The sequence below is a fragment of the Sceloporus occidentalis genome, unplaced genomic scaffold (genome assembly GCF_023333645.1).
Source record: "Sceloporus occidentalis isolate IW3139 unplaced genomic scaffold, rSceOcc1.0.p SCAF_1, whole genome shotgun sequence".
NCBI classification, from domain to species: Eukaryota; Metazoa; Chordata; class Lepidosauria; order Squamata; family Phrynosomatidae; genus Sceloporus; species Sceloporus occidentalis.
Genome location: NW_028316981.1, coordinates 154,718,451 through 154,737,682, shown reverse-complemented (window position 1 = coordinate 154,737,682; position 19,232 = coordinate 154,718,451). Strand labels below are relative to the sequence as shown.

Genomic DNA, 19,232 nt, shown 5'->3' with positions numbered 1-19,232 from the left:
TTGGCCTGTCTCCCAGAACACAGCCTCATAGCCTGAAAAACCCACAGAGAACCCTAAGCCCTATAAAGCCCATACTTGGCAACCGTGGCCCCTGAGTGTCTTGAAGGCACATAGACCCGCACAGGGGACGGCTGCGCCCGGCCCTGGCCACTGCGCCTGAGGGGCCTGCTGCTGACGGCTGAGGCAGGCGCTGGCGCTCCAGCCGCCCTTCCTGGCGTTGCTCGGGCGTTCCACGGCGGCGGCAGCGGCGGCGGCTCCTGGCCCCTCCTCGTCCCCGCATCCCCGAGGCCCGGTCTATGCATGTGCGCCCCGGAGGCCCTCCGCGAGCTCTTCCGCAGGCTCCCGGAGCTCCAGCTGTGGGCCAGGGCGGGGGCGGCGGGGGGAAGGCGCCTGGCCTGGGCCGTGCTCGGCATGCTCCCTTCCACCGCCTCCGCCCACCGCCCGGAGCAGCAGCCGCCGCCGCCTCCGCCGAAGGCCTTCCCCGAGGAGCAGTTTGTGGCCGTTTGCCAGGAGTTGGGCCGCTCCAGCGAGGGCCCCGAGGCCTCCTGGCAGCTCATGGCCGAGTCCCTGGGCTTCAGCATCTACCGCCTCCGAGACGAGGTGCGCCCCGGCACCCTTCCGCCCGCAATGGAGGCTGGCCTTGGCCTAGTTGCGAGGGAGGGAAGGAGGCCGCCTCAGGAACAAAATGGAGGCCGCCCTCTCTCCCTCGCTGCCTGGTTGCCATGGCGACCGCTGCCCTAGAGAGGGCCTTGTTTTGGTTGAGTGCCTTCAAGTCGTTCCTTGAGCCTATCCCCTGGGCTGCATCCACACTGGAGAAATAACCCGGTTTGGCACCGCTTTAACTGCATTAATGGCGCAAGGCTATGGAATTCTGGGAGTTGGAGTTTGTTGTGGGCCCCACAACAAACTCCAAATCCCAGAATTCCATAGCCTTGCGCCATTAATGCAGTTAAAGCGGTGCCAAACTGGGTTATTTCTCCAGTGTGGATGCAGCCCAGGTTTCCTTGGCATTTTTCCTCAGAGGGGGCTTGCCACGGCCCTCCTCTGAGGCTGAGAGAGTGTGACTCATTCAACCCATTGGGCTTCCACAGCCAAGGAAGGATTCAAACCCAGAGCTGTAGTCCACAACACTCCAACCACTAAGGTCCAAAACACACACTGCAGAAATAATCCAGTTCCAGCCTGCTTTAGTGCTAGGGAAGCCTGGGGGAACTGTAGTTTATGGTGGCACCAGAGCTATCTCTGACAGAGAAGGCTAAATGTCTCACAAAACTACAGTTCCCAGAGTTCCATAGCATTTACCAAGGACAGACAAAGTGATCTCAAACTGGATTGTTTCTGCAGTGTGTTCAGACCTAAGCCATGCTGGCTCCCCTTGGTTTGTTGTAGGACCCATTTATTTGTAGCTGCTCACTCACACACACCACCACAAAGTTGTGAGTTCAATTCCAGGCAGGGGCTCCAGGATCGACTCAGCCTGGCGTCCTTTCGTAGGACGCTAAAATGATTACCCAGCTTTTTTGGGACAATTAGCTTACACATTGTAAACTGCTTAGGGAGTGCTTAAAGTGCACTGATAAGCAGTATAGAAATGTACTTGATATTATTATTGCTATTGCAATTTTTAATTGTCCACAGAGGTAGGATTCAGCCATGTTAGTCTGTAGAATCAATACATCGAGAGGTCTTGTAGCACATTTGAGACTAACCGAAATAAAGAAATTGCATGAGCTTTCATAGACTTCAGTCTACTTCCTCAGATGCATCTAAGGAACTCAAATTCTACTTCCCAAATGCATCTGTGGAAGTAGACTGAAGTCTACAAAAGCTCATGCTGCCAATTTCTTTCTTTCAGTTAGTCTCAGGTGTTACAAGAGCTCTGTACTTTAGTTGTCCAGAGTATCTGCAGAACTCTTACAGTATTTGTTTCTTACTGTCCAGCTTTAGCAGCCATAATTAGACAGGCTTTGATTGGGTCTTCCTGCAAGGCAAGGGGTTGGACTGGATGGCCCCTGTGAGCTATTTCAGCTCCATGACTGTTATGAGGCACGGCCCCACTTTTTTGCTCCAAGGAACTCAGGGGTGTAACCTCCCTGATTCCTCATACTGACAATCCTGTAAGGTGATTGCCCCAAGACGTCACCCACAATGACAGCTTTGTGGGTCAGAGGAGCATTTGATACCCAAGTCTTCCTCAGATTCAAGTCCAGTACTTTAGCCACTTTTGTACAGAGATCTCATAGCACCTTTGAGACTAACTATGGACCCGAACAGACAGGCCAAAATAAAGCTGCTTTGGGTCACTTTGGAGGTATGCTTTTTAAATGATGCATGTGTCATAAGAGGCTGGAAGCCATGCCCAAGCCATGGTCCAATCCTAAGGACTGGAGCACAGCTTTGGTGCAGCTTCTGGCCTCTTAAGATGCAGGTGTCATTTAAACAGCATACTTCCAAAGTGCTCCGAAGCAGCTTTATTTTGGCTCATCTGTTCGGGCCCTAAATAAAGAAGTTGGCAGCATGAGGTTTCCTAGACTTCAGTCTACTTCCTCAGAAACCAAGGTCTCTCTAGATACTGATTCTACAGACTAACATGGCTATATCTTGAATTAGCCACTTTTATCGTTTATGAGATAAGATGGAGATAGAATAAGGTTGCCAACAACTTCTGCCAAAGATGTAGTCTATGTTGAAAAAATGGTCCTGCAGGCACTTTTGATGGGTAACTCCATCACATACAGTGGGACCTTTGTTTTTGCTGGGATTTGGTTCCAGGACACCCCCCTCCCCCGTGGATAACAAAATCCGTAGATGCTCAAGACCCATTAAATAGAATGACATTAGTAAAATAGTATCCCTTATCTAAAATGGCAAAATCAAGGTTTACTTTTTGGAATATACTGTATATACCTTTAAAAATTTTCAAACTGGATGCTTGAATCCATGGATAAAAAAAAATCAGTGGATACAGTGGACTGACTGTACAACTTTTAAAAAGAAAATTCTTTTACAGGTACACCTGTAGCACTAGAAACACAAGGCACAATTCCAGACACTACACATTCCTTGTCTGTTCTCCTAGGAAGGTTCCTGTGTGTGAAAGGAGGAGACTCAACAGTTTTCCCTGACTGATAAGGCAGTGATAAGGGACCCTTTCTAGGAAAACAGAGTCTTGGCAAAGGGCCATGAGATGGGCTTAAGTTGCCAAAGAGAGAGGCATACCCTCTTGTAACTTCAGACTATTAGATATGATGTTAACCTGGGGCAATAGAGAATAAGCCTATGCTCTCCTCTCTTTGCCAAATGTGGTGTATTTAAAGAATGTCTTTTCTTCACCAAGCTGAACATGCCCAGCTCCTTCAACCTCTCCTCACATGTTTTATTCTCCATACCTCTTATCATCCTTGTTGTCATTCTCTGAATTTGCTCCAACCTGTCTATATCCTTAAAATAAGGCACCCAGAACTGAATGCAGTACTCCAGATCAGGGCTGACCAACACAGAATATAGTGGGACTATTACTTCCTTCAGTTTGGAAACCAGGCTAAAATAGAACTCCCCCACTTTCTTTGTTGCAGCATAAAATTGCTGGTTCATATTCAATTTATGATCAGTAGTAATCCCAAGGTCTTTTTTGTGTGTAAGACTGTTCCAATCCTAGAAGTGTGCATTTGGGTTTTTTTGGCCTAAATGCAGAATTTTGCAATTTTTTCTATGTGGGCTTGAGTGAATAGCCTCCTATCTCATGAACATTCTGCTTCTGTCCTCCCGTCTTTGAAGACCTTGGGGACCCTGTGAACTTGCAGTTTCTATTTTCCTTTACTTTTCCGCTTCCCAGACCTGAGATGAGATGAGATGAGAGAGCGCTCTAACAGCTGCACTTTGTCTTGCCTCATGGGGATGCACAACAGATGTCTGTTTTTCTTTCCACTTCTCTCTACTTTTAGGGAAGTTCACTAGGGTGTTTATCACACAGACAAAGTTTAAGAACCTGAGTAGATGGCAAATTGAATCCTTGTTTCAAGGTTTGGCTTTTTTTTGTAAGAGAGGAGGTCGGGAGAGCAGGATGTCCAGAGAGTAGCCATAGGGATTTTTTTTTTCTGTTTCTTGCTGTGCTGTAAGTTTTTTTAAAAAAACTTTCATTCGGTCCTCTCTTTAATGGCTCACATAGCCTATTGAAAAAGTGCAGGGAGTGGTGTGGACTTGAGAGTAAGAAGATTCAAAATACCCATTCTTAAAAAACCTCTCTTCCCCTCTGCCAAAGGGGCTTTGGTTGCTTGAAAACAAAATCTCAGAAACATGAAAAGCTTTTGCCTTTTTGTAAACAAAGCACAGAAAACCAAGACCAACATTCTTCACAAAACTCTTTTACTTTTGCACCAACCATCTCAGTCTCTCTAGGCTCTCTCCCACCTAGATATTTTCATTCCAGTTACTCTTTTAACTCTGTGCCATATCAGACAAATTTTATCTGCAGTCCAGTCTTCTCTCAGGGATAGCTTTACACAAGCCCATTCACTAGTCCAAAGTGGGAATCAAGGGGGTCTTTCATGTTGCTGAACTGCAAGTCCCAGCAGCAAACGTTAGCTTAGCTGATGACAAGGAATGCTGGGAGCTCAACAACATCTGGAGGGCTACATGGTTCCCACCCCAGTACTAGTATCTGGCAAACAGTAGTGTCCATGGTCATCCCCATTCTGTTGAATCATTGCATGCTCTCCTCTGACTTCATAGAATCATAGAATCATAGAGTTGGAAGAGACCGCAAGGGCCATCCAGTCCAACCCCCTGCCATGCAGGAAATCCAAATCAAAGCATCCCCAGCAGACAGCCATCTAGCCTCTGCTTAAAGACCTCCAGGGAAGGAGACTCCACTACACTCCGAGGGAGTGTGTTCCACTGTCGAACAGCCCTTACTGTCAGGAAGTTCTTCCTAATGTTGAGGTGGAATCTCTTTTCCTGTAGCTTGCATCCATTGTTCCGGGTCCTGTTCTCTGGAGCAGCAGAAAACAAGCTTGCTCCCTCCTCAATATGACATCCTTTCAAATATTTAAACAGGGCTATCATATCACCTCTTAACCTTCTCTTCTCCAGGCTAAACATCCCCAGCTCCCTGAGTCGTTCCTCATAGGGCAAGGTTTCCAGACCTTTCACCATTTTAGTCTCCCTCCTCTGGACACTCTCCAGTTTCTCAATGTCATTTTTGAATTCTGGTGCCCAGAACTGGACACAATATTCCAGGTGGGGCCTGACCAGAGCAGAATACAGTGGCACTATTACTTCTCTTGATCTAGACACTATACTTTTATTGATGCAGCCTAAAATTGCATTGGCCTTGTTAGCTGCCGCATCGCACTGTTCACTCATATTCAACTTGTGGTCTACTTGGACTCCCAGATCACTTTCACATGTAGTTTCATTCAGCCAGGTGTCCCCCATCCTATATCTGTGCATTTCATTTTTCCGCCCTAAGTGCAGTACCTCTGTGTTGAATTTCATTTTGTTAGCTTTGGCCCAGCTTTCTAGTCTATTCAGATCATTTTGAATGTTGATTCTGTCCTCTGGAGTATTAGCTATTCCTCCTAATTTGTTGTCATCTGCAAATCTGATAAGTATGCTCCCAATTCTGTCATCCAGGTCATTGAAAAAGATGTTGAATAACATTGGGCCCAGGACAGAGCCCCGTGGGTCCCCACTGGTCACTTCTCTCCAGGCTGAAAAAGAGCCATTGTTGAGCACCCTTTGGGTTCCGCCGGTCAGAACCCTCTTCTCAAATAAAATCAGCCCATAGGTCTATGCCTCCGACTCTCATTAAAAAGTGTTTCTATCTTATTTCTGATGGATTTTATCAGGTATCTTTGATCCTTATCTTTATTCAGCTCTGCCTTTTGCATATTTAGTTATATTTAATGGCACTTACTCCCTGAAAGCTGTGTTTAGATTTCAGGCTTCATTGCTGCACTTCCCTGCAAAATGAAGGTGTCAGTAAAAAGTCACTGCTGATGACTTTAAAATCAGAATTGTCTTCACTTGGCTGGCCATGGTTTTAGCATTTGCTGGTATTATCATAAATATTTGTAGTTGGGGCTTAAGCCATCATGTCCGGGATGGGAATCCTGCGGCTTTCCAGATGCTGTTGGAGTGCAGATGTCAGCAGCCCTAGCCAATATAGCCAAAGGTTACAAATGGTAGGGTAGGTATAGTTTAACCTCAGGAAGGCTATATGATATCCACCTTTACATTATGGTGTAAGCCATTATGGTGTAAGCTTAATTTGATAAGCCATTTAACTGTGAGCAGCTTTCTGTTACGTTATTCAGTTTCTCTTGTTTTTGAAAAGATCGCTATCCAAAGTAAAGGTCCCAATGTCCTTCCTAATCTTAGGGTGTCAGAAAGTCCCTCCTCTGGCCACCACTATTACTGTGGTAGGAATAATTCATTTATGCTTTATAGGTTTATTGCCTTGTACCAAAGGACAGCATTCTGGTACCTTGTTCTTGAGAAACAGAACTGAGTTAAGGGAAATAAGCTCATCTTACATTTCTTCTACTACTAGAAAAAATAATTGAGTGCGAAGACTTTGGGAAGTCCATCATCACATTTCAGAAATCTCAGGGGGCTCTCCTCTCCCAGTTCTCTGGAGTTAATGGGCAATGAGACTCTTTTTGATGGTGAAATGGGTCTGCCTATTTGCTCCTAAATGGCTCTCAAGAGAAAGGGGGATGGGTTTCAAGAACAAGCATACTCTAATCTCAGGCTCTGCCATTTCCTCATAAATTTTCATGGATTTAGAGTACTGGTGGTGTAGTGGTTTGAGTATTGGATTAGGACTCAGGGAGACCAGGGTTCAAATCTCAGTTCAACCATGGAAACCCACTTGATGACTTTGGGCAAGTCACACTCTCAGCCTCAGAGGATAGCAATGACAAACAAAGAAACTTGCCATGAAAACCCCCATGATAGGTTCATTGCCTTAGAGTCGCCACAAGTCAGAAACAACTTGAAGACATACAACAACAGAGAAAGAGTACTAAATATTACTTATCCTCCACCCAAAGACCAAGAAACAAAGACAATTCTGTATAATGAACGGGTGAGCAATCATGGCAGGTCCAAGGGTCAACATCAGCCCCTGGGCTCTTCTTGGAGTCTCACAGACTGCCAAAAGTGCAGAAAAAAGGAAAACAAACTCAAAACCTGGAAGTGACTAACAATCTCTTCCTCATTTTGAAAAGAAAGCCTTTAAAAATACTAAACAGTGGAGTGAAAGGTGCAACCCATTGTCTTTCCTGGAGACTTCCAAGCAAGGCAATTCACCCCTTTTAGCCAGACAAAGGGGCGAAACAGCGGGTAAGGAGCGGCTTTGCCGCAGCAGTGGTGTTCACAGACAAAAGGCTAGCAATATGCTCCCCACCTCCGAACCAAGCACCGTTATCCAGAACCTCTTCCGTTACAAAATATTTGCAATTAATAAGGGGAGATATTTTGAACAGTATGAATGAGACAGTTTCCTTCTTTCACAGGCTTTCCTTTATCTTGGATGGCTGCATTTTATTCAAATGTTTCCAAAACTGGTGCCTCCCCAGTGTTTTGGACTACCACTCTTCCAGGCCCAAACAATATGGCCAACATTCAGGGAAGATGTAGTGTAAAACATCTGGGAAGGTACTCCTTAGAGCAATCTGTGGCCCGGTACAGATGGGCTCTTTGCGGCGCGCCCATGACGTTCTCGGGTTGCTCGGGGGCGGGGCGTGCACACGCCCTGCAACCCTAGCACGTCATGGGTGTGCCGCAGCTGCACAACACCATCCAGATGGTACATGCAGCGATGACGTGCCAGCAGCGCAGCCTCCAAACAGGGCTGCGCCTCTGGCACGTTTCCGCACTGTTGTTGGCACTTTGAGGTGGCGGAAGTGCACTGCAAAAAAGGAGCTGCTTCTGCACACTCCTTTCTTGCTGTGCAGCACCGCTGCGCAATTTGGTTGCTGTGGTGCTGCTGTGGAGCAATGAGTGGTGCTGGGGAGGTGCCTCTTTTTGTCGCTCTGTACCGTGCCTGTGACTCCTTAGTGCCCAAGTGGGGGCATGTAGTTCCTGAGTCTTCACGTTACCATCTTTGCTACCCTTAACAATTATTCTGTCTTATTCCAGAAACCCATATTCCCATCACTGGCATCAGGCTTCATTTTCACAATGAGAGGAGAATAGGTGAATAACATCACCGAAGCAGAAAAACTATCCAGGGTGACAACAGGCTGACATTAAATAGATGAGGCTGTTGCTACAGTATCTACTATCTCTTTCTTATTTAACATCCTATCAGTGGCCAGGTTGCCAGGATAATAGTAGGGATGTTAAAAATATTTGTTAATATTCATGTTGTTAGGGAAAGGGACAGCAACCATGAGCTTCTTTGCATTTCAGAACTTGATTAGAGAAAATTTATTTGTGCAAAAAGACATGAGGTTTTCCTGGGCAGAAAACATATTTTATGGCAGAAAAGTGTGTATTTTGTACAAAATCCACGCATACCTGTTCAAAATTATTAATTTAATTTATTTTTTGTGCAGAATACATGTATGGGAAAATTATGTGTTGTTTTTCCTATGCAGGAATCTGTTTATTTGTAAAAACCATGAAATTTGCACAAATACACAGATTCCTTTGCAGAAAAAAACATGTATTATTTTTACAAGTAGTACCAGGGGTGTATCTATACTGTAGAAATAATGGAGTTGAAGCCATGTTTAAGTGCTGTAGCACCATCCTATGGAATCCTGGGATTTATAGTTTTACAAGGTCTTTTAGCCTTCACTGACAAAGAGTGCTGGTGCATCATCAAACTACAAATCCTGCAGGATGGAATCATGGCAGTTAAAGTTGTGTCAAACAGCATTATTTCTACACCCATATTTAGATGCACCCAGGTAAAAGTTTGCTATCACAGGGCTCAGAGGGCTTCCCATGGCTACTCCATCTCTCTGCTCGTAGAATCCATTGTCCTACTGGAAGTAGCTTGTGGTGAGGCAATGTTCGAACTGGGGTGTGATGTCTTCTGGAAAAAATTGTTGAATGAGTGGAATGGTGTCCATTGTGGGGACTTTGGTGAACAAGGAGACTACATCAAAGCTGATAAGTATGTCTCTGGGTTTGAGTTCAAGGTTTTTGAATTTTTCTATGAAGTGAGCTGAGTCCTTGATGTATTAGGAGTGGGGGGGTTGCCCTATATGGGTTTGTAATTGTGTGGCCAGAAACTTGGTCGAGCCATATGTGGGGGATCCAGTGGCACTCACTATGGGTCGGAGTGGAATGGAATCCTTGTGGATCTTGGGAAGTACACACAGTCTTGGTGGAAGAGCATCAGATTTACATAAATTTTGGTGTATGGTTGGCGGAATTGAGGAGTTTTTCATCAAGGTGTTCATTTTCCTGGTGATTTTGTTGGTCGGGTCTTGTTTCAGTTTTTGTATATTGCAGGATCCAGGAGTTGGAGGTACTGTTTCACAGTGGCCGCATTCCTTCCAGCAAACGCAGAAGATTGTGTTGGGGACACCTGTTCAGCCCCTGGCCATTGACCTGTGGGTTCCTTTTAGTTCCCCATGCTATTTAACATATACATGAAGCTGCTGAGAGAGGCCATCTGGAGTTGTGGGGTGCAATGCGACCAATATGCTGATGAGACCCTACTCTGCTATTCCTTTCCACCACAATCCAAGGAGGCTGCCCTGATCCTTCATCTGCATTTGTCCTCAATAATGGACTGGATGAGGGCAAACAAATTGAAACTTAATTCAGACAACACAGGTTCGCCTGGTCAGTTGGAAGGCAGATCAGGGAATAGGGGTTCATTCTGTGTTAGATGAGGTCACACTCCCCCTGAAGACACAGGTTCACAGTTTGGGTGTACTACTGGACTTAGCTTTGACCCTGGAGACCCAGGTTTCTGTAGTGGCCAGGGGTGCTTTTGCACATTTAAAGCTTGTACGCCAACTATGCCCATTCCTTGAGATGACGGATTTAGGCATGGTGCTACATGTCTTAGTTACATCCTGTTAGTATTGTAATACTCTTTGTTGGGCTGCCTTTGAAGGGTGTTCAGAAACTTCAGCTGGTCCAAAGAGCCGCAGCCATGCTGTTAACTGGAGCAGGTTACAGTGAACATACAATACCTCTGTTGAAACAGTTCTATTGGCTGCCAGTTTGTTTCCAGGCTCAATTCGAAGTCCTAAGCCCTTATCAGATGAGTCTGGAACTGGGGGTCTTCAGCACTGGGCGGTTCGAATTCACGTTATTTCGCACAATACCATCATACCAGCATTCGAATGGCCCAATCCGAACTCACGTGAATGCGCGAGATGCCGAACTGAATGCGTACTGGCTCCTCTTTTTGGAGCGTGTTGGCCAGTGCGCTGATAAGGGGATTGGCAATATCCTGGATTGGGGCTCTGTTCGATCTCAGTGCGAATGGCTCTGGTGTGACTACCCAATCCTGAATTCCATCGCAAGACCCCCGTTCCGGCAGCCTCCTCCTCCTCCTCCTGGCTTGGGAGCCAGCATAGGCTGCATCCCAAGAAGGGAAGAGGCGCGGGGGCCGCTGGAATGGCGGCGATCGCCGCGATTCTAGCGGCCCCGCGCCTGTTCCCTTCTTGGGATGCAGCTTATGCTGGCTCCCAAGCCGGGAGGAGGAGGAGGAAAAAAGCATCCCCATTTACTTAGATGGCCATCCAGCCTCTTTGACAGCCGCTGGAACTGGTCCTCCCCCCCCCCCCCCCCCCCAGAATACATATTCACACACTCACACACACACACGTAGAACCGGGCATTGCTAATTTGTTGCAAGGGAAGGTCATGGTAACGTTAAAACCAAGCAGGAATGTAGAGAGGAAACAGAGAGGAATGTAGAGAGGGCACGTTGTATCGCGATTGTTAATGTGCATGAGCCGGCTCTCCAGCTGTTTACCGGGCTGTCATGACGGGACCTCCCCTTTCACCCCGGAAGCGTTTAAGGTCGCAACCCATGCAGGGCACCACTGAGCATGTGCGAGGGGGCCGATACGAATCGGCCAATCCTCATGTTGAGCACCGGTGTGACCAAACATTCTGCACTGAACGCACTTCGTGCGAATGCGTATTGGCCAATTTGAATCCTGCCAATTCGGAGGGGCTCCAAGGTATGATGGTATTGTGCGAAATAACGTGAATTCGAACCGCCCAGTGCTGAAGACCCCCAGTTCCAGACTCATCTGATAAGGGCCCTAGTTATAACCTATAAAGCCCTATATGGCTCAAGTCCAAACTGTTTGACAGATCTCGCCCTCCATGAGCTGGGCCAAGCTTTGAGATCATCATCAGAGGCCTTCTCTCAGTCTCACCACCATCACATGCATGGTTGGGGACATGAGAGAGGGCCTCCTTGGTTTCTGTCCCTAGTCTATGGAACTCCCCAGAATGGCCTCCTCCTTGTTCTTCTGTCAGCAGGCTAAAACCTTTTTATTCAGAGAGTCTTTTTCATACAAAAGTTTTTTAAAGAATGGATTATGGGTGCTGTATCCTTTTATCTGTACTGTACTGTACTATTTTTAACAGAATTTTATCTTTTTAACTGTATTTTATTTCTTTAAACTAGAGTGTGAATTGTTTTAATATTATAAAGAGTTTAATGCTATTTTAAGGTGCATTTTTGTATGTTTTTAATTGTATTGTGAAGTTGAAGGCTTTCTTGACCGGCATCCATAGTTTTTTGTGGGGTTTTCGGACTATGGCCACATAGCCCGAAAAACCCACAAAAAACTTTAATTGTATTGTTCTTTTAAATTGTGAGCTGCTTTGAACATTTATGGGGGATTTAGAGGGAAGAGTGGGATATAAATATTTGATGATGATGATGATGGGGATGTGTGTTGATTGTATCCACTCTTCCATCTGCCAGTATAATAGACATCACTTAAGGAATTAATTCCTTATGCAGAAGCTTGCATATCTCTGCCTTCTTTGTTTCTTTCTTTAGAAATTGAATAAAACCTCATATTTTTTAAAGGAGAGTTATTTCACAAACCTGCAGTCAAGTTCTTTATGCAATGGGCTAATATACTTCTGTAGGATAAACATCACAATCACTTTTTATATTTTTGAGCTTATTGTTGATAGAAACATATTTTAAGTGGCACGAATGCAGAATGGTATAAAGAAACAATGGTGCTTTACAGAGCGCCCAAAAAGGGCGCTCTGCTGGCGCCCATGATTGCTGCGCGAAGGAGCCGCAGCAAATGAACCTCACGGCTCCTTTGCGCAGCAAAAAGAAGCCGCAAAAAGTGGCTTCTTTTTGCGGCATGGAAATGGTGCCGCAAAGCGCCAATGGTGCACTCATGGCATCATTTCCGCCATGCAACGCGCGGACGCTAGGCGTCCGTGACATCAAAATGGCGGCACCTGTGTAGAACGGGTGTCACCATTTTGTACACCCTCGGCGCGTACTAGGGTTAGGGGCGTCCGGAAAGGACGGCCCTTTCTAACCCTAGTACATGCATGGCACGTACTTTCCACCCATGCGGAACAGGCCTATGTTAGCCATTGTTAGTGTTCACAAGCATTTGAAGAAAAGCACTGCACTTCTGATTCTCCCACTGTTTCTTTCTGCCTTCTCTGTTTCATTCTCCAGAAATCTGGACTATATGAATATAAAGTCTATGGAACGCTTGATGATTGTCCCCCAGAGTTATGCGCTGATGTTTACATGGATTTAGACTACAGAATAAATTGGGACCAGTTTCTTAAAGGTTAGTAAATAACTCAAAGGTGTCATTAGAAAGGATAAATACCATTTTCATTGTTCACATTTTTCTCTTGTTCCTCCACCAACCATAATAATTTCTAAGATTCTTGCACAGAATTAGTTCTGGTGCATTCCCCCTCAAAATAAAATGAACAGACCAGGAGGATCTGCTTCAGAACTGCATATCTTGTTTATGGAGTATCTGAAAGAATTGCCATTTATTTGTGTCAGGTGTCTTGAAAGACTGATATGAAACTATAGATGTGTTTGCAAAGCATGGAAAACCAGGGATCCATGAAAGCCGAGTCTTGTCATGAACAAGCAAAATGCTGTTGCATGCTGCTTGATCCCTGGACTTTACTCCACATTTGTTTTATAATGTCATCTGGCAGCAGGCTGCTTTCATTCTTTGGTTTATTCTTTCTCCAAATCAAAACAAAAGATTTTGTTTTGACTTGTTTTTCAATGATTAAGCAGTATACACCAGCATGCTGCTTACTCACAATGAACCTGAGTTCCCATGAATCCTTCACTTGCTGTATCTTCCAAATTACTCCCTGTGTGTGTCAGTTTTTCTGAACAGCCACTTCTTGTTTCAGCACTGTCCTTGTTGGTTTATAAAGAAATCAGACATCAGCACTTGAAGTACTTTCTTCTCCATAGATGTTACATCCAGGGAATGGCAGACCTAGTGTTTATACTCTCATATTTTTAGTTTATTAGATTGCTAGATAATGTCTAGCTGTTAACCATATTATCAAGGATCTTTTCTCATTTTTGTCCAGTTGAATTAACGTAATTAGAGTACGTTGCAGTACTGTATAAGGAAGGCAACAAATACCAGGTGGTGTAGGCTGTATTTTAGAGGAAGGAACTGGCAAAATCACCTCTGAGTAGGCTTGCCATTTCACGGCTCCAGGCGGGACCTGCCTGGTTTTTTGACCTTGGGGAAGGTCCCATCCCATCTCTGCATTCTGTCCCGGGGACAGCTGGACTCCTGGTTCTTGCCTCTCTGTCTCAGCCTCCCCTTCCCAAAGCAGCCTCCATTTGTGTTGGAGAGGCTGCAGCCAGGCTCCCAGCTCCTGCATCCCTATTGGCCAGGCAGGGAGGAGGAGGAGCTTTTCAGAGCAGAGACTACAGAGAGCTGAGGAGGCAGGCAGAAGGCATGGTTTTTGCAAGGCCCGGTAGGCTTCTCTCTGGAGGGGGAGCACAGGGGAAGGAAGGGATTCCCCAGGGCTTTGCAAAGATTTCTTCAGAGAGGGGGTGCCATTGCATCCTCTGAGGTTGAGAGAGGCTGATTTTCCCCAGGGGTTTTGCAAGGTTTCTTCAGAGAGGGGTTGCCATTGCCATCCCCAGAGGCTGAGAAAGTATGATTTAGTCCAGTGAGGTATTTCTATACCCAAGCAACAGATTGAACCCTGGTCCTTCTCTACCACTGCCTCCTAATGTCCCTTAATTCTGTTGTTGTTGTTGTTGTTGTTGTTGTTGTTATTATTATTATTATTAACTGAAAGAGTCTGCATTTTCAGATGTATTTAGTCTCAGAGGTGCTCCAAAATCTACATGTCCCTTAATTCTATTATTATTAGTATTATTGGCACATTCCAGACGCGCCAATAGTATGTGCTCGGCATGTACTAGGGTTATGAAAGGGCGTCCTTTCCGGACGCCCTAACCCTAGTACGTGCTGAGCATGTACAAAATGGTGGTGCCCATTCTACATGGGCACCGCCATTGTGACGTAGAGGACGCTTAGTGTCCACATGTTACAGCGTGGAAATGATGCCGCAAGTGCACCATTAGCACCTCGTGGTGTCATTACCGTGCCGCAAAAAGAACCCGCTTTTTGCGGGTTCTTTTTGCTGCGCCAAGGAATCGCACGGTTTGTCCGCTGCGGTTCCCTGGCGCAGCAAACATCGGCGCTGGCAGACCACCCTTTTGGGTGGTCTGTAAAGCGCTGTTATTATTTGAGTCTGCTTCCTCAAATGCATTTAGTCTCAGAGATGCTCCAAAATCTACATGTCCCTTAATTCTATTATTATTATTATTATTATTACTATTATTATTAACTGAAAGAGTCTGCTTCTTCACATGCATTTGGTCTCAGAGGTGCAACAAGATCTCTATGATATAAGGATTTATATTAATGTGTTTTTAATAGGGTTGCGTCCTCCATTTTTTGAATGTCCTACATTTTGGGCTAAATTTTGTCCTACAATTTGTCCTACATTTTATCTTTGATTTTGTCCTACATTTTTCTATGTTTTGTCCCAGTTTGCTGGTAGTTAATTATGGCAACCCTATCTCCGAGTATTCCTTGCCTAAGAAAATTCTGGTCCAAAACACACTGCAGAAACCATCCAGTTTGTAACCACTTTAATTGCCCTGGCTCAATGGTAGGGAATTCTGGTAACTGTAGTTTTGTGAGACATTTAGCCTTCTCTGTCAGAGAGTTCTGGTGCCACAATATACTACAAATCGCAGCATCCCCTAGCATTGAGACAGGCAGTTAAAGAAATCTCAAACTGGATTATTTCTGCAGTGTGTTTTGGACCTCTATGAAATCAGTGCGGTCACTGTAAATCAACAGGCAACTTGAAGGCCCACACAAACAAGGGAATGAAGTTCATCCAAATTACGGATTTAGGAGCACTAAGACCCACCAAATTCAAATTCTTCCAATTCTTGTCAGAATTCTCCATGTGTTTTGCTTGATCTCAAGCCCAGTATCATTTTAGGTGAAATTAAATGGCAATTTAGATGTGTGAAATGGAGAAATATATCAAATTCTTCTGGAACTTACTTTGGTTCTGTTGGAATTCCTCCATGGTTTAAATGAGCAGGAGTTGGTTATTTGCCTCATTACATTTTAGATTAAATTAACCTAAAACTGATAAGGATAAAGGTTCACTGCTGTTATGCCACAGTTTTTGTGTGTGTCAGGGGTGGGAGTTAGGAGGCCCTCCAGATGTTGTTTGACTGCAAATCCCAACAGCCTTAGTCAGCATAGTAAATGATGAACAATGCTGAGAGATGCATTCAACGCTATTTAGAAGTCCCCATGAATCCCATTTTAGCTGTGCATGTTGAAGTTATGGTTCTTTGAGGAGTCACTGCACACTTCATTTGGTCCAGAACACAGCTGTAAGAATGTTGGTGGTGTGTACTCATGGGATCATAAGCTGCTTCGGGTCACTTTGGAGGTATGCTGTTTAAATGATGCATGCGTCCTAAGAGTCCAGAAGCCGCGCCAAAGCCATGCCCCAGTCCTAAGCACCGAAGCAGCTTTATTTTGGCCTGTCTGTATGGGCCCATGGTTAGCTTTAGAGTCTTAAATGGTCTGTCCCCAGGCTTCTTGACAATATGCCTCCTACCTTACTCACTCCCTAAGAGGCCCTCCCTAAGAAGCCCCTTCTCTGTGTCACACCTTGAATGGAGACATTTTGATGGCAATGAGATTGGGCCTTCTCAGTGGCTGCTAGTGTTACAGAGCACATTATTCATCAAACATGAATGAGCTGCTTCCTGGTGGACTTTTTCAGTTGATCAAGATATCTTTTTCTTCCAGCAGACCTTAGTGTTGTAAATATTATGTTAAAATTATTTATGCTTTTGTTGTGCTTTTAATAGTCCTTCATTGTAATTTATGATATCATGATTTTAAAGCATAATAAGCTTCTGAGGATGGTACATACATATCAGAAGGACGGAATCTTATTTTAATAGAAATTATTGCCTATATAGTTATCCTGAATTTTGTAGAAATGGTCTATCCCACGCTTTCAGCTTTTTTAAAAGTGCCAACTTACTCCGTATAAATAGCACTACAGTTGGAACCACACCCATTTATTCAGTGTTTCGTGGGTACATATGCATTGATGTAATACAGAAGGCTCAGGTATTACACAAGGGATGTTCCACAACTCTTCACATAATATGATTTTCACATAAATCTGGAACCCTATTTCTGGAACCTGAAATAAATTATACAGTGTTCTTTCTAGGTATTTTCTATGTCCACCAGCATGATTCTATGGTAACCTTCTGCCAGACATTGACCATAGAATTGTGTTGGAGGACTGACAAATACCTAGAGAAATGTTCTCTCTAGAAATCTGTAGCTCCTCCAGCACGACTTTCAAACCACTATTCCACACTGGCTCCCTACAATAGTATATATCAAAATAAATATTTTTTGGTGTATTTGCGGGATGTCACACAGATTTTGAAATATGGTAAGATCAAGCAAGGAACATTTGTTCTGTTTCAGATTATTTGTATTGGGAGGCCATTCTCACACCTGTATTTACCACTGTTTCAGTGTGTATTATGTGTCCATTGTTGTTTAAGCAAGACCTTTTTAGAAAGGTAAATACTGACATGTTTCCAGTGTACATCTTAATTCCAAAGACTGGACTTTTTCATAAAACAACAAAATATTTATTTTGATATATACTATTATAGGGAGCCAGCATGGCTTAGTGGTTTGAGTGTGGGACTACGATTCGATAGACCAGGGCTTGAATCCCCACTTGGCCATGAAATCTATTGAGTGACCTTGGGCAAGTCACATACTCTCAGCCTTGGGGAAGGCAATGGCATACTTGCCGAGAAAACCCTATGATAACTAGAGACTAAATTAGTGACAATATTACATACATTGTTGCATTCATTATTTAAAGAAAATTGGTAAAAGTGTACTTTTTCCAATCTGAACATTTCCATGATTGCTAGTGTTACAGACTGAACAGGTAGTTTGTTCTAGCACCTTTAGCTATTACTGAAATTTCAGTCTGTATACCACAATTTATGGGCAGGATTCCAGTGTATGTTCCTAGCCCTATTGAGTGCATGTTCAGACTTTTCTTTCTCAGAGACACGAAATGTCAGTCTTTCACTAGGTTTTGATTTTCATTGGGGGGGTGTGTTCTGTAAAATCACCTACCTTCAAGTCACCTGTCAACTTACAGAAACCAAACAAACTTCATAGGTCAAGAATTACTCAGAGGAAGCTTTGCCAGTTCCTTCCTCTGAAATATAGCCTACAGTATCTCATATTCTTTGACAGTCTACCATCCAAGTGCTAACCAGGGATGATCCTGCTTAGCTTCCAAGATCAGAAGGGATATGGTGCTTTTAGGATATTTAGATCCTTCTCATTGGTACTTCACCCAGAGTTCCCTAGCCAGTTGATGTTTATGGGAGAACAGAAGGTAGCCTCTGGAAAAGCAGAGCTGTAATGCCTTCATATGCAAACAAGAACATTTGTGCATTACAACATAAATAACTGTAGCTTGCTGTTTCACTTTTGTAAAAATGTTTTTAATTTATGATGATAAAAAGTGAATAAAGCTATTAGATACATCAGTAATCATGTGACTGGAAGCTTGTTGTACAATGAAAAACATTACAGGTATCTGACATATTAACCAGCAACTTTATTTCAATCCTTAGTTCCTTAAAGTATCATATCTTATCAAATGGTATGGTATAGGTTTCCTATGCGCAAAACAATCATCTATTAAAATGAAAAATGAACTCCCTCTGTTATTTGAAGAGATGCTTCTCTATTGTCCATTAAATTGGATATATCAGACATTACTTTCCCCCTAACGCCTTCACATTTGAATTTGATTTCTTTCACAGCTTATGAAAGAAACTGAGTAGGGTGTTCATTGGCACCAAGTTAATAATACACCAGTGACCTCTGGTGGAAAATGTGATATTCCTATGTTTTCTTTTTGCATTCTGGGAATGCTTCTTTCTTCCATGACATAGCTCACATTACATATATAAATTATATGGGAAGAAAAGGTATTCCAAGGAAACAACTTGTCATTTTGTCAAGAGGTTCCTTATAGATGTTCGGGAGAAGCACATTGGCCTTCTCACAGGTGTATCAGTGGCAAAATAGTTCTGTATGCTGTATGCACATTACATGAAAAAAGCAAATGAAATTGTTTTTATGACTCTATTATGTCTGCCTGACATAATCACTCGGGAGAGAATTCTCTTTTAGAAGGAAAGAAAAATATCTTTTGGAGTACCTTTTCCCATCCTGTAGGAATATCTCTGACTTTTTAAATGTATGCATTAAGACTTCCAACTTAAGAAATAACATCTCTGGATGCCTAGAGTAACTCTTTTTTGGAATGCCACTGCAATTTTAGAACATGTCCTCAAGGAGGCCTGATATCTACCTATTTTCAGTAATTCAAACATTTGTTCTCTTTCACTGTTATGAACCTCATATTTTATAAAAGAATCATTTGCCTGTTTTTAGTCTTTGGGTGTTGTTGTGTGCCTTCAAGTCATTTCTGATTTACAGTGACCCTAAGGTGAAATTATCACAGATATTTTGTGACAAGATTTGTTCAGAGGAGGTTTGCCTTTGCCTTCCTCTGCATCTGAAACAGTGTGATTGCCCAGGTCACCCAGGGATTTACCATGGCCAAACAAGGATTCA

At 43.9% G+C, this 19,232-nt stretch overlaps 1 protein-coding gene across 2 annotated transcripts in view; it reads left to right on the top strand.

The window, feature by feature from the left end:
* The first annotated feature begins 248 nt into the window (after positions 1-248).
* The window catches only part of LOC149322473 (phosphatidylcholine transfer protein-like), a 30,059-nt gene continuing 11,075 nt past the window's right edge, over positions 249-19,232 (top strand). The window contains exons 1-2 of one of the 2 annotated variants that reach the window (XM_089478280.1): positions 249-600; positions 12,653-12,770. In XM_089478280.1, the coding sequence (XP_089334406.1) occupies positions 301-600; positions 12,653-12,770 (418 nt within the window). In that variant the 5' untranslated portion in view covers positions 249-300. The remainder of the gene's footprint in view (positions 601-12,652; positions 12,771-19,232) is intronic. The other variant, XM_089478289.1, reaches the window with a different exon arrangement.